This window comes from Clupea harengus, chromosome 1 (genome assembly GCF_900700415.2).
Source record: "Clupea harengus chromosome 1, Ch_v2.0.2, whole genome shotgun sequence".
Classification (NCBI taxonomy): domain Eukaryota; kingdom Metazoa; phylum Chordata; class Actinopteri; order Clupeiformes; family Clupeidae; genus Clupea; species Clupea harengus.
Window position 1 is genome coordinate 1912187 of NC_045152.1, and position 15479 is coordinate 1927665.

The 15479-nt window shown below is 39.4% G+C and overlaps 6 gene segments (V, D, J or C); all 6 read right to left on the reverse strand.

Moving 5' to 3' along the window:
- Positions 1–614: 614 nt before the first annotated feature.
- LOC116219330 lies at positions 615–1329 on the reverse strand. The segment is given in 2 exon segments: positions 615–1065; positions 1224–1329. Coding segments are annotated over 2 exon segments (444 nt in total).
- Positions 1330–5776: 4447 nt separating this feature from the next.
- On the reverse strand, positions 5777–6500 carry LOC116222044. The segment is given in 2 exon segments: positions 5777–6104; positions 6324–6500. Coding segments are annotated over 2 exon segments (354 nt in total).
- Positions 6501–6960: 460 nt separating this feature from the next.
- Positions 6961–7469, reverse strand: LOC116222065. The segment is given in 2 exon segments: positions 6961–7310; positions 7427–7469. Coding segments are annotated over 2 exon segments (393 nt in total).
- Positions 7470–9067: 1598 nt separating this feature from the next.
- Positions 9068–9499, reverse strand: LOC116219747. The segment is given in 2 exon segments: positions 9068–9317; positions 9419–9499. Coding segments are annotated over 2 exon segments (246 nt in total).
- Positions 9500–12097: 2598 nt separating this feature from the next.
- Positions 12098–12587, reverse strand: LOC116219436. The segment is given in 2 exon segments: positions 12098–12426; positions 12518–12587. Coding segments are annotated over 2 exon segments (372 nt in total).
- Positions 12588–13527: 940 nt separating this feature from the next.
- On the reverse strand, positions 13528–14192 carry LOC116222099. The segment is given in 2 exon segments: positions 13528–13850; positions 14013–14192. Coding segments are annotated over 2 exon segments (402 nt in total).
- Positions 14193–15479: the final 1287 nt, after the last annotated feature.

Genomic DNA, 15479 nt, shown 5'->3' on the forward strand with positions numbered 1-15479 from the left:
GTGCACATTAACTGTCTATATGAGGAGGGAAGTGTGGAGGTAGTTTGCATAAGGGAACCCCTACTGGAGACACTCCCAACAGAGAATATTGATCACCTGTTCACTTGACTAGTCCGATGAATTATTACTGTGATAACAATATCAAGTTAATATAATTTTCATTCAGGTTTTATATTGTTATTTTTTAAAGACAATAGATGGTTAGTTGGCCATGACTGCCCATATAAATGTTGAAGTAATATAACATAATGTGTCTATATATTACATATTACTAGTGCTGTCAAACGATTTTTAAAAAATGACGGCGTTAAAATGGGTTTGCGTTAACGCCGTTAATAACACGTTTAACTGACAGCACTACATATTACATTTTAAATGAATAACAACATTATGATCTACAGTGTTCTATCCTCTTAACTGGATTCAGTCCACTTGTGTTAATGCTTTTAAAGAGAGACATATATACTCGGGATTTAAACCATGGGAATATCATTGAATTGTACATTGTCTTTTCTTTTAAACATAACTGGGGCAGTTCACTTTGAAAGTTGCTGTTAATGAGTAAGGGCTGGAATAAGATAAATACCATGGGTCGTAGAGGGGGGTACATTTACATTTAAAATTTCTTAAAATGTGTGTTGGCAAATGTTGGCAACTTTTTATGTTATATTAATATTTTTAGATTTCTATGTCTGGTGTGTTATGTGTGGGAGGTTTTGGTACAGCATTGTAGCTTATTGTAATGCCGTGGGTAACGAGCGCAGTAGTACACAGCTGTGTCTTCAGGCTGCAGATTCAGGCCTTGCAGGGTGACTGTGTTACTGGAGGTGTCTCTGGAGATGCTGAACTTGTTCTTCAGGGCATTATTTTCATATTTGGTTTTCTGATAGAGGAGTGTGTTGATCCAAACCAGGGGTTTCCCTGCTGCCTGACGAATCCATGCTGTTGCATAGTAGCTGCTATCTGTAATAGATGCCCCAGTCACTTTGCAGGTGATTGTCAGAGACTCTCCTGGCTTTACAGTCATGGAGCTGGGCTGGGTGTGTTCAAAAGCACAATCTACCCCTGTAAAACATCACATAGTTTTAAACATTTAAACAAATATAATCCATACAAAGTTCAAATTCCTTCTGAATAAATCAGTAACCAGTAACACCAATGAAATGAAATACAAGAATCTGTGCTGAAATTGCTTTTGAATGAATAAATAAATAAAGACCCACATGTCACCAGCACTAACACCAACAGCCAACACGTTTGTGTTGAGGACGATATGACTGGCATGGCTCGAGTGTGCTCCATGATCTGATGAGGAAATAAAAGTCACACAGGAGTATTTATACATGAAGGTTGGCAGTATTTGCATCAAGAGGAACATCTATTATTCATCATCTGTATGAGGGGAGCAGTGTTGGTATCATGCATCCAGTATATTAAATAAAATGCTGCTTAAATATTATGACTTTCTATCCTTAATGCTGCACTGATCACATTTACACAACATGAGAAGCCAATATGGCTGATCAGTTTCAAGAGTGTTTCAAACAAATTCCTACAAACTAATTCCTACATAGGCTAATAACAAAAAGTTAATCACTGCTTTCTCACACCTCTGCTTAAGTACTGACTATAGCAGTCATAGTTAACAGTAACAGCACATCATATGTACTGGATAAACACTGTTCTTACTTTAATGATGAAGCTAGTTCAGCAATGCTGAGACAGAATCCTCACTGATGTGTAGTACTGACACAGCCATCATGAAATATGACTAATTTTATGTCTGAATTTCAGATAGTTTTGTGGTACAAAATCTACAGATGGTTTGGACAATGACAGGATATTTTGAGTGTTACTGTTTTGAACAGCATGTCACACTACCGTGGGTTCACACTGCCACCTTGTGACTGTTTGTGTCATTTCTCAGCACAGAAGCAGTTATGACAGAAATGTTTTTTGTACAAAAGAGCTCAGTATTTGTGTGATAGTGATTATCTTGCACAGTAATACTCAGCAGAGTCCAGACCAGACAGGTTCAGGGACACCATGCTGCTGGGATTGTCTCAGGTGATCTCTATGTGTCCCTGGACACTCTTAGCATAGATGGAGCCACTAGCATCATTAGATATAATCCCCATCCACTCCACTGCTTTCCCAGAAGGCTGCCTGGTCCAGTGCATGTTGGAGCTTCCAAAAGCAAACCCAGATCCTTTACAGGAGAGACTGAGACTTTCACCAGGCTTCTACAGCACTGCACTGGAGGGAATGGACTCCAGGCTTTGACTTTTCACCCCTGATGAATACAGAGAGGATGAAAATTATCCAAACTATTTTCAAGCACCAGTCAAAAAAAATATTTGCCATTCAGAAACACTGACAGTGTATACTGGTGAGTATCAGTATCAGTGAGAGTGTGTCCTTCATCCTGTGGGTGTTGATGGGAACTCAGCTGCAGCTCACAGTCCTGCAGCTCCACTTAAGTACTGGATGGACTCCCAGCACTGAGTTTGCATAATCATGTCAGGTAGGAGGGAGTCATGAAGGAGGCTACAATGTCATTAATGACCACATGCTGCATGTCTTTTTCTTTCCATTTGTTTGGATGGGAGTTTTTGTCAGTTTTTGCTTTTAGAGTAAAGGCAGTGATGGGAGTAGGTCTAATTTGCATGATGTGTTGTTTTCCATTAATGGTTTAATCTTGGCATGATTTTAAAAAAAAAATACATTTTGGAGTGTTTTTTTTTATGTTACTTATTCTTCTGCATGAAATTATTCACAGAAAATATATTTTTGGGTGAGGATCACTTCTAGTGAAAAAACTAAACTGAAAAAGGAAACATCTTTGTAAGCAAACAATTTCCTCAGTTCAATTATCTGCAATTTGGCTGAATATCAAAGAAATACCAAAACTTGAAGTCTCTGCTTTGTTTAACAATCCGACATGATGTACATGAGCCATGTATGAACATGAATGTATGATGTACATGCCACACATCATTATCACGAGAATTAAGAAAATTATCCATGCACAAAAAACAACAACAGAGTATTACCTGAAAGGGATCCTATGTGCTTTTTTCCCATTGGCATACAGAGGATGTTTCCATGCAAGATGTTGAGTCTGAGCTGAACAATGAGATGATCCCAAGATATTACAGCTGGTGACCGAGACACATCAAGCTGGGCTGTCAATGAAGCTGGCTGAGTGAGGACAAAACTAAACATCTTTGGTCAAAAACATCTAACAACAGACATGAAAGTAGTCAAACTTGTCCTTTTGCAGAGAACATGGTCTGGTTACATTGCAAAATCAATATGCCATTTTAGGTACCCATAGGTACAAGATACAGATCAGAAAGATTGATATTTTCCTTAACAACGCTGTCAGCAATGCTGTTTTTGTTGAGGGGTACTGCTCGTAGTAGTTACAAATACATCGATAGTGATTGATATAACAAAGCAGAAAGAGAGAGTTACAGGATATGGCTTTTAAGGAGATGCTATAGGGATTAATGTTTGTGTATTGGTTGTAGGTTTTTGATGGGGCGTGCATCTGTGGTAACAGCAGCGATGGTCCCTTACTCTAACTCAGTGGTTCTCAAAGTGGGGGGCGCGCCCCCCTGGGGGGGCGCGAACACTCTCCAGGGGGGGCGCGATGTCACAGACGGAGAAAAAAAAAAAACTAAGTCCGACCTGTCACTGGTTAGTGAAAGCTCCCTCAGTGGCGAAATGCAAGGGGCTGGACTGACCCAAACAAATCAAATACGGTTTTGCTCCTGATCCACCAATCAAAACGGAGTTTTATCATTTGAACGCGAGTTGCACCTAAGTTTCCGAGTATAAAAAAAAACCGCAGGCATTGGTAAGCGCTCACCCTGAGACGACTCTGCAGTTTGTTCAATTTCTCTTGTTTCCTGTATCATTCAGATATTCATTGCTTTATAAACAGTCTTTTTAAAGACTCACTCCTTCCTTAGTAATACCTTACTGCGCTTGCAGTAGGTCTATTCGTAGCCTATTCTAAGGAGTAATTTGCTCCAGTCTTTTGAAAAAGCTCGTAGCCCCGAGAGCTAGCCTAGCTAGCTACCTTTTTCCAACTGCAGCTAGCCCTTTTCTCCTTAACACCTACCTTTACATTTTTGTATCATCCACCGTGTTGCAACAAATAAAACACCAGCACTTGAATACTATTTTGTGCTGTCCCTGTCTACATTGTGTACAGTTAGTTTTGTTTGGAATCATTGCCTAGCACAGCCTTATCCTTATCCATGTCGTTCACAACCACACATACAAGAACACGACGTTGAAATTAGAACCTTATAAACTTCACACACACTGTATCAGCAAACAAACACAACTATGGACACGTTTCTGATTCGTAAAAGTCAGAAAGAGAAGCCTGTGGACTTCTTTAAACATGAACGTGATGGCCTCCAGCAACAACGAACCACCATCTCCAAGCAGTGTCTGGAGGCATCTTATGTAGTTGCTCATAGAATTGCTAAGCTTGGCCAACCCCATACAATTGCCGAAACACGGATTTTGCCGGCCGCGCAAGACGTGTAGAATAGGAGCTAAACTCAGCGCAATACTTATGTCAAATGACATTGTATCACCCCGAATATCAGAAATCAGTTTGGGTCCTATTTCAAAGAGGACTACCGTTCATTCGCCTAAGTTCGGGATCCATTTCTCTGCTCAGCAGACGAGCTGTCAATAGACATGAAAGAGCAGCTGAAGAGTGACAGTAGACTTAAGCATCTCCCCTATTTCGTCATTCTGGATAGCAATGATCAGCTTTGCGACATAGCCTTAAAAATGCGCCTCCTTTTCGCGTCGACATATTTGTGCCAGGCAGGCTTTTCAAGACTGACTGCGCTCAAAACTAAATACCGCAACCGCGGACAGATCGAGGATGACCTGAGGATATGTTTGTCAAACATTGCCCCAAGATTTGAGAACCTTTGCAGTGCAAAGCAGGCTCATGTCTCACATTGACAGACCTGTAGGATTTTTTTTGTAAAGATCACAAGAGGCCCATAATAATAACAGTATCCAAATGATAGCAATAATAACACTAATTATTATTATGATAATAATACAATAATAATAATTGGTCGATAATCATTAATTATAATAATAATAACATAATGATGGTGATAATAATGAATAGCCTACTAATAGGCCTACTATTACTGATAATAATAATAATAATAATAATAATAATAATAATAATAAATAGTTGAATATAATATAAAAATAATAATTTTCTGTATGGGCCTAACAATAGCCTAACCTTGACATGTCAGGCCTATCAATAACAATATGCTATCTATCTATCTATCTATCTATCTATCTATCTATCTATCTATCTATATATGGTGGTGTAGTTGAGGGTGGTGGCGGCGGGCCGCGCGCTGGGGGGGCCCCAACTACCCCTAACCAGCTTTGGGGGGGCCCAGCTTGCAAAAGTTTGAGAACCCCTGCTCTAACTGAATGCACTGGACTCCATTATAGTCTTTATAGACTGATGTTATGATTATTATATGCAACACAAGAGTTATGTTTAGAAAAGACTGAATATATTGTTATATATCCTGATGATTGAAAAGATTTTTGTCTTAACCGAAAAAATGTGTCTATTGTGTGAAACATTCAAAGAAAGGTGAACAATAGGATACAATACACTACTCTAAGTGATGAAATGTTCTTTCTGCTATACTGCCTCATGTCTTTGACCAGGGCTCATGTGGTGAATGAGGAGGTGTTTTTGTACAGCCTGGCCATTGCATTCAGTCACTGTGCCTCCCGTGCACAGTAATACACAGCTGTGTCTTCAGCCTGCAGATTCTGGCCCTGTAGAGTCAGTGTTTTACTGGAGGTGTCTCTGGAGAGGGTGAACTTGTTTTTCAAAGAGTCCTTGTAGTACAAGCTCCCATCAGTGTCAACAAGCCCGACCCACTCTAGTGGTCCCCCTGAAGCCTGTCTTATCCATCCAGTTGCATAGGTAGTGATAGAATATGAGACCCTACATTGGATGGTCAAGCTTTGACTGGGCTGGATATTCACAGAAGCTGGCTGATTGAGCTCCTCCATGTGGACATCTGGAACAACAAAAGGCAACACTAATGAGTTATGGCATTCAGTACAGAACCTCTCAATCTATATAAATACCTATGGTTTGTGTTGAGCTCCTTATGAAGAAGTCTATGATTCAGTGTTACTCCTGACACCAATACAAGACATTCTAAAATACACAATAACTTGAATAAAACTTCAAGAGTTTCTATCTTTGTATCCTAAATTAACTTAATCAGACTCACGTGTGGCAGCTATCAACAATAGCAGAAGCTGAGATGTACGGATCATGGTTTGTCATGCAGCTGAACTGATAACAGATGTTCTTCTCTGATGGCTGTAATTGAGGTGCACATTAACTGATTATATGAGGAGGGAAGTGTGGAGGTAGTTTGCATAAGGGAACCCCTACTGGAGACACTCCCAACAGAGAATATTGATCACCTGTTCACTGGACTAGTCTGATTAATGATTACTGTGATAACAATATCAAGTTAATATAATTTTCATTCAGGTTTTATATTGTTATTTCTTAAAGACAATAAGTTAGTTGGCCATGACTGCCCATATAAATGTGGAAGTAATATAATACAATGGGTCTATATATTAAATATATCATTTTAAAGGATCAACAACATTATGATCTACAGTATGCTATCACCTTTACTGGATTCAGTCCACTCTGGATTTAATTCATGGGAATATCATTGAAGTAAAGGTGGGCTTTTCTTTTAAACATAACTGGGGCTGTTCATTTTGATAGTTGCACACAATGAGTAAGGACTGGGATGAGATAAATAACATGGGTTGTAGATATGCATTCAAATGTTGGTTACCTTTTGATGTGATATTAATATTATCAGTTTTTGTATGTTTGGTGTGCTATGTGTGGGAGGTTTTGGTACAGCATTGTAGCTTATTGTTATGCTGTGGGTAACGAGCACAGTAATACACAGCTGTGTCTTCAGCCTGCAGATTCTGGCCTTGCAGGGTGACTGTGTAACTGGAGGTGTCTCTGGAGACACTGAACTTGTTTTTCAGTGAGTCTTTATTTGCTGTGCTACCACCACTCCAGATGATATTGATCCACTCCAGAGCTTTCCCTGATGGCTGTCGAATCCAAGCTGTGCCATAACTGGTAACTGAATAGGACACTTTACAGTTGATGGCCAAGCTGTTACCTGGCTGGAGAGTCAGTGATGCTGGCTGAGTGAGCTCGAATGAATGAACACCTGTGAGAACACCAAGAAACATACCTGTTACTATCATGATAGCTGTAATACATGAAACAATGCAGAAACAGTGTCATGTGTGTTCAGTGCAAATCCATTCCAACAGAGAAACTTACTGAATGCAGCACCCAACAACAGTAGCACAGATGATAGGGACATGGTTTGTGTTGAAGACAACGATCTGGCACTAACTGGTCCTCTCTACTCTTTACAATCTGTTGAACACTGAGGACTTATAGACACCACAATACTCTTCCAACAGGAAGTGACACTGAATGGATTTACATACACACACATTGTGTTTCATAAGCATGCACATACACAATTACGATGCCGTCCCCACTATTTGTGAACACATTAAGGTTTTGGTTGTTCACAAGACAGGGTTAGATGTGTAAGTGTATTTGGTCATGTTTATTATTGAGAGTGGGTCTGGATGCAGCAATGATAGCCCTTTACTCAGCCTGATTACACTAGGTCCCAGTATTTGTGAAGATTGTTAAAAATTGTATTATAATTGAAAAGACAGATACAGTATATAAAAATGACTGGACGTCTCTAAATTTCCAATTGTGTTATATTTCTTTGCTTTCAGGTATGTTGTGACATAATTTGGTGAAGCAATTAAATACAATTATTTGGTCTGGGTCTATTGTGCAAAACCATGTGTTTTTAATACAACACAAATTATAGAGTACATGTATATCTAGGACAACTAGTTAAAGTAAAGTAAAAGGCTCAATTCCTGTGACTGTACTGCCCCCATGAGGTTTGCAGTGTCCATGATTCTGCTGTCAGACCAGGTATGAAAGACATGACAAGCAGACCACTTTGACAATCCAATGTGGATATTACAGTCCCAATCCAAACTTGATATGCTATATTACACTCACAGAATCACAGACGCACACACAAACACAGACACTCACACAAACACACACAAACACAGACGCTCACACAAACACAGACGCACACACAAACACAGACGCACACACACAAACAGAGACGCACACACAAACACAGACGCTCACACAAACACACACAAACACAGACGCACACAAACACAGACGCACACACAAACACAGACGCACACACACAAACAGAGACGCACACACAAACACAGACACACACAAACACAGACGCTACTTCAGTGTGATGATTGGTGCTGGAAATAGTTTTTGGACCAGACTCATTTTTATTCTTCTCATCATTATCACTTTTTTTCCATATGTGGAAGTTTGCAAGCCTGTAATTCATGGCACAGTAAGAATCGATAATATGTGCAGACTCAGAACAATCTAAACTGTGTGAGCTAACCTGCCCTTTTGTTCAGTTGACAAATAGAAAAAGACTGTCTTTTTAATGGCTGTTCATTATTTTCTCTTAATCCAAACTTTATCAAAACAAAACAACATTACAAACGTATCCTAAATATACTATCAAAATAAAGTGAAAAGACTTCCCCAAACTAAGCCTTGTGGACACAAAAGGGACGCTAAATGACGCTATGCTCCTGTCTCTGAGCAGCTCATAGTGTAAGTGTGAGCGTCTCCATCTGGTGTTTTTGTACAGGCCTCCCACTCAGCCGCTGGACTGTGGCTGTACGAGCGCAGTAGTACACAGCTGAGTCCTCAGTCTGCAGGCTGCTGATGTCTAAGTAGAGCACATTACTGCTGTCTCTGCTGATGTCTAAGTAGAGCACATTACTGCTGTCTCTGCTGATGTCTAAGTAGAGCACATTACTGCTGTCTCTGCTGATGTCTAAGTAGAGCACATTACTGCTGTCTCTGCTGATGGTGAAGCGGCTCTTCTAGGCGTCTGCTGAGCTAAAAGAGCCACCACCCCACATGATCCCAATCCACTGCATGGCTTTGCCTGGAGGATGTGGGATCCAGCCTGTGCCAATGCTAGTGAGGGCGTAACCAGACACCTGGCAGGATATTCTCACCGAGTCACCGGGAGACTTGGCCTGGTTTGGAGACGAGGTCAGAGTGATGCCATGGAGATCTGATGAAGAGAGCAAAAACATCAGTTTCATTGTGGCCAAGCACAGGCAGGAAGTATGACATGGAAGTTCAGTGTTGTCCCAGGGTTCTGGCCACACTCACATGGCACACAGAGCAGAAGGATGATGGGGAGAGATAAGCTCATGGTCATGGTTGAAGTCCAGTCTGAGGGTCCTCCCACTGATAGAAAGCTGTGATCTTCCCTCTATCTGTCTCTGTGTCGGTGTGTTTAGCTTTTATACTAAAGGCAGTGATGGGAATAGGTCTCATTTGCATACTGTGTTCTGTTCCATTAATGATTTAACCTTGGCATTATTTAAAAAGAACATTTAGTTGTTTTTTTTTAAATGCTACTTATTGGTCTACCTGAAATTATTTACACGTATAAGAAAATATATTTTGGTGTGGATCACTTCAAGTTTTAAAAACTAAACTGAAAAAGGAAACATCTTTGTAAGCAAACAATTTCCTCAGATCAATTATCTGCCATTTGGCTGAATATCAAAGAAATACCAAAACTTGAAGTCTCTGCTTTGTTTAACAATCCGACATGCTGTACATGAGCCATGTATGAACATGAATGTATGATGTACATGCCATACATCATTATCACGAGAATTAAGAAAATGATCTATGCACAAAAAACAACAACAGAGTATTACCTGAAAGGGATCCTATGTGCTTTGCTCCCATTGGCAGGTAGAGAAAAAACTTTGACAATCCAATGTGGATATTACAGTGCCAATCCAAACTTTATATGCTATATTACACTCACACAAACACAGATGCACACACAAACACAGAGGCACAAATGCTATATTATACTCCTACAAACACAGATGCACACACAAACACAGAGGCACAAATGCTATATTATACTCACATACAATCACAGACTCACACATGCTATATTTCACTCACACAATCACAGACACACACACATACTAGATCACACACACAAAGACTGACGCACACACAAACACAGACACACACAAACACAGACACACACACAAACATTAGTTCAGTGTGATGATTGGTGCTTGAAATAGCTTATGGACCAGACTCATTTTAATTCTTCTTACATTATTTCTTTTTTGCATACCTGGAATTCATGACCTCTAATATGTGCCGATTCAGAATGACCTAAAAATGTTGGGCTTATCGGCCCTGATATTTAGATCACTCATAAACAGACTGTGTTCTCAATCGTTATCTTCTAATTACTTTCCAAAATGAATCAAGAATCCTTGATTTGTCCAAATTGGTTCAATGTTACAAAAGTATCTAAAACATAATATCATAATATAATGAAAAGACTTCCCCAAACTTCATGCTAAAGGCAGTGATGGAAGTAGGTTTAATTTGCACAGTGTGTTGTGTTCCATTCATGCATTAACCCTAGCATGATAAAATGGAGTAATTTTACATACAATTTATTATAGGTAATGTGAATAGATAGAAGCAACAAAACCTTCTTAGAATAAAGATAGTATAGAGTGAATATCTGATAGTGAAAGTAAACCTTTTTGATATATTCATCAATGAATCAACCCTCTATTGCATAGTGTTGCCACATGATCATGAAATGTTAGTACGTCCCTTTTCTGCAGCTATGTGAAGGCCAACACCTGCAGGTTGAAGTATTATTCAGTATTTAGTAGTGCTGTCAGTTTAACGCGTTATTAACGGCGTTAACGCAAACCCATTTTAACGCCGTTAATTTTTTTATCGCGAGATTAACGCGAATTTTTTTTTATAATTTTTTTTTTTTTTTTTTTTTTTAGATAAACATTGTTTTTGGCCTCGCAAACTGTGTAGTAGGCGAACGTTACGGTTTGAGTGAATGGTGAGAGCGATACGGAGAAATGGATGATAAAAAGCTTCTGAATGGAAAGTTTACTTTTAAAAGTTGTGTTGTGCAAAAGAAGCGAGCTTCACTGTTGTCTGAAAATGTCAACAGGCAGCTGGCTGAAAGCAAAGAAGTAGTAGGCTTACCTTTTATTGGTAACCTAACTGTTACGGTTCAATGTTTTTGAAATAAGAGGCCTGACAGCAAACTTGAAAAAAATAAAATATTAAGCCATGGTTTAACTGCACTATAGGCTGAGTCCTTGTTTACCTGAAATGTGCACTTTATAATTTTATTTTGTACCGCCCTGTTTGGCAGTATTGGTTTTCAATAAAATAAAACATTTGCATAAAGCAAGCCAATCAACTTTTCCATGTTGATAAGGGCATTCAAAAAATAAAATGATGGAAAAAATAAATGAACGAAGGGACATTTAGAATAGATAAAAATTTGCGATTAATCGCGATTAATTTTGAGTTAACTATGACATAAATGCGATTAATCGCGATTAAATATTTTAATCGTTTGACAGCACTAACAAGCTTCCTTTAATTCAAACACTATCTGTGCTAAGAAACCAGTTCATATTTATCATCAAAACAAGTTCAGATATAACAAGTCTTTTGTAAAATATTGAAAATATAATTCTTGCCATGTGGCAGCAACATGAAATTATCTAACTGATTTCTATCCATTCAACATTTAACGGTTGAAATGTAATAGGCTTACCTAGCACTGTGATACTAAGGAGATATTTACAACTTTTGATAATATTTTAAAGTAAAAAAGCATTATTTATACTATTAAATAATGTGAGAAATAGGGCCTGCAAGATACTATTTTGTGTTATTGTTCAATGTGGTAATAGATGAGATGAGAAATAGATGAGATTTCCCTGAATGATGTGGAGTTGCAGTGTTTTTGTACAGCCTGGCCATTGCATTCAGTCACTGTGTCTCTCGTGCACAGTAATACACAGCTGTGTCTTCACTCTTCAGGCTGTTCATCTGTAGGTACAGCTGGCTGCTGGAATCATGCCTGGAGATGGTGAATCTCCCCTGGACTGACTGGGAGTAATATATAGGGGTGCTACCAGTGCCAATGTATGCAATCCACTCCAGCCCTTTTCCAGGGGCTTGTCTGACCCAAGCCATATAGTAGCCACTAAATGTGAACCCAGAGGCTGTGCAGGTCAGTCTGTGAGATCCTCCAGGATTAATGACCACAGGCTCAGATTCGGTCAGTATCTGACCCCCCACACCTACAAAACAATGAGAGATAAAAGACAATCTCAAAACCGAATTTGATAAAAATCCAAGATGAAGGGAAGCATTGATCAAGGGTAAGCCTACCTGTTAGACAGACAGCCAGTAAAAGAAGCTGTGTCAAATCCATGGCTGAATGGTACATGGTGTCAGGGTGTCACAATGATCTGTTTTTCAAACTTGCTTCACACACGGATATATGGAGAGAGGTGATCTTTGTGTTTTGCATTGGCCACTCCTATTTGGACTGATGAAACACCACCAGAGTTTAAATGGCCAATATCAACATGAAGGTGCTCTTGGGTAACGACTCCAGTTTTTCTGTTTTCTTATGTTCATTTTGTCTGAAATCTATTTGACGTGATGAGAAGTGTCATCATCTCAGATCACTAGACATGCGTGACACATTTTAGGCCATGGCCACTTTCACAAACTCCGTTCCTTTTTATGACATTTTGAATGGTGATTGAAAGAAAAAGAAAATGTAGTTACAAAATAGAAAGCAGAAAGAGATGAAATAGGAAAATAAGTGATGAAGTGAGCGGTGAAGGTGTGATTTTAAAGCACTAAGTGGGCAGAGCCTGGCCAAAGTTACTTAGTGAAAGGTTTGGTTAAAGCCGACCAATAGCACTGCCAAGCAATCCCTTTAAACTGACTATATTACCTCAGAAAATGGCAACATCACCATGGGTTCAGAACAGTTTTACAATGAATAAACCTCATGCTTCTTCCCTTCAAACGGACTATATTGACTGACTTTATATATATTAACCTCTGAGAATAGTAAGACATTTTGCTCTGGTAGAGTCCTAAAATATACACTGGTTATGTGTAGTGCAGTGACTCAGAGATGCACAAGAAATCATATATCCCTCATTTACCTCAAAGCCGTACTTATTATAGAAGTAGAATATAAATGCAATAGTGAAATCATAGGCACTCTATAAAGTAATTCATATCTGCCACCTCATTTGCAGTATATGAGGTGTTTTGCATCTCTCTTGAATCTTGTTTTAACAATAGATATTTAACAACTCACATGCTGGCATTACTAATGACTAGAGAGGGTTTTTGTAGGTATCAGTGGTTGTTTTCGATCATAGTGTGTCTCGTGCACAGTAGTACACAGCTGTGTCTTCAGTCTGTAGATTCAGGCATTGCAGGGTAACTGTGTTACTGGAGGTGTCTCTGGATACACTGAACTTGTTCTTCAGGGCATTATTTTCATATTTGACTTCATTGTAGTAGAGTACGTTGATCCAAACCAGGGGTTTCCCTGCTGCCTGACGAATCCATGCTGTTCCATAGTAGCTGCTATCTGTAATAGATGCCCCAGTCACTTTGCAGGTGATTGTCAGAGACTCTCCTGGCTTTACAGTCATGATACTGGGCTGGGTGTGTTCAAAAGCACAATCTACCCCTGTAAAACATCACATAGTTTTAAACATTTAAACAAATATAATCCATACAAATACAAAGAGCTCAAATTCCTTCTGAATAAATCAGTAACCAGTAACACCAATGAAATGAAATACAAGAATCTGTGCTGAAATTGCTTTTGAATGGATAAATAAAGACCCACATGTCACCAGCACTAACACCAACAGCCAACACGTTTGTGTTGAGGACAATATGACTGGCATGGCTCGAGTGTGCTCCATGATCTGATGAGGAAATAAAAGTCACACAGCAGTATTTATACATGAAGGTTGGCAGTATTTGCATCAAGAGGTACATCTATTATTCATCTTCTGTATAAGGGGAGCAGTGTTGGTATCATCCATCCAGTATATTAAATAAAATGCTACTTAAATATTATGACTTTCTATCCTAAATGCTGCATTGGTCACATTTACACAACATGAGAAGCCAATATGGCTGATCAGTTTCAATAGTGTTTCAAACTAATTCCTACAAACTAATTCCTACAAATTAATTCCTACATAGGCTAATAACAAAGAATTAATTCACTGCTGTCTCACACCTACACCTAGGTACTGACTATAGCCGTCATAGCTGTTAACAGTAACAGCACATCATATGTACTGGATAAACACTGTTCTTATTTTAATGGTGAAGCTAGTTCAGCAATGCTGAGACAGAACCCTCACTGATGTGTAGTACTGACACAGCCATCATGAAATGTGAAATATTTTATGTCTGAATTTCAGACAGTTTTGTGGTACAAAATCTACTGATGGTTTTGACAATGACAGGAGATTCTGAGTGTTACTGTTGTGAACAGCATGTCACACTACTGTGGGTTCACACTGCCACCTGGTGACTGTTTGTGTCATTTCTCACCACAGAAGCGGAAATGTTTTTGTACAATTGAGCTCAGTATTTGTGTGACAGTGATTATCTTGCACAGTAATACTCAGCAGAGTCCAGACCAGACAGGTTCAGGGACACCATGCTGCTTGGATTGTCTCAGTTGATCTCTATGTGTCCCTGGACACTCTTAGCATAGATGGAGCCACTAGCATCATTAGATATAATCCCCATCCACTCCACTGCTTTCCCAGAAGGCTGCCTGGTCCAGTGCATGTTGTAGCTTCCAAAAGCACACCCAGATCCTTTACAGGAGAGACTGAGACTTTCACCAGGCTTCTACAGCCCTGCACTGGAGGGAATGGACTCCAGGCTTTGACTTTTCACCCCTGATGAATACAGAGAGGATGGAAATGATCAAATACATTTTTCTAGCACCAAACTTAAGAAATATTTGCCATTCAGAAACACTGACAGTGTATGCTGGTGAGTATCAGTATCAGTGAGAGTGTGTCCTTCATCCTGTGGGTGTTGATGGGAACTCAGCTGCAGCTCACAGTCCTGCAGCTCCACTTAAGTACTGGATGGACTCCCAGCACTGAGTTTGCATAATCATGTCAGGTAGGAGGGAGTCATGAAGGAGGCAACAATGTCATTAATGACCACATGCTGCATGTCTTTTTCTTCCCATTTGTTTGGATGGGAGTTTTAGTCAGACCATACAGCTTCTTACCGAGTCACCGGGAGACTTGGCCTGGTTTGCCATGCCATGGAGATC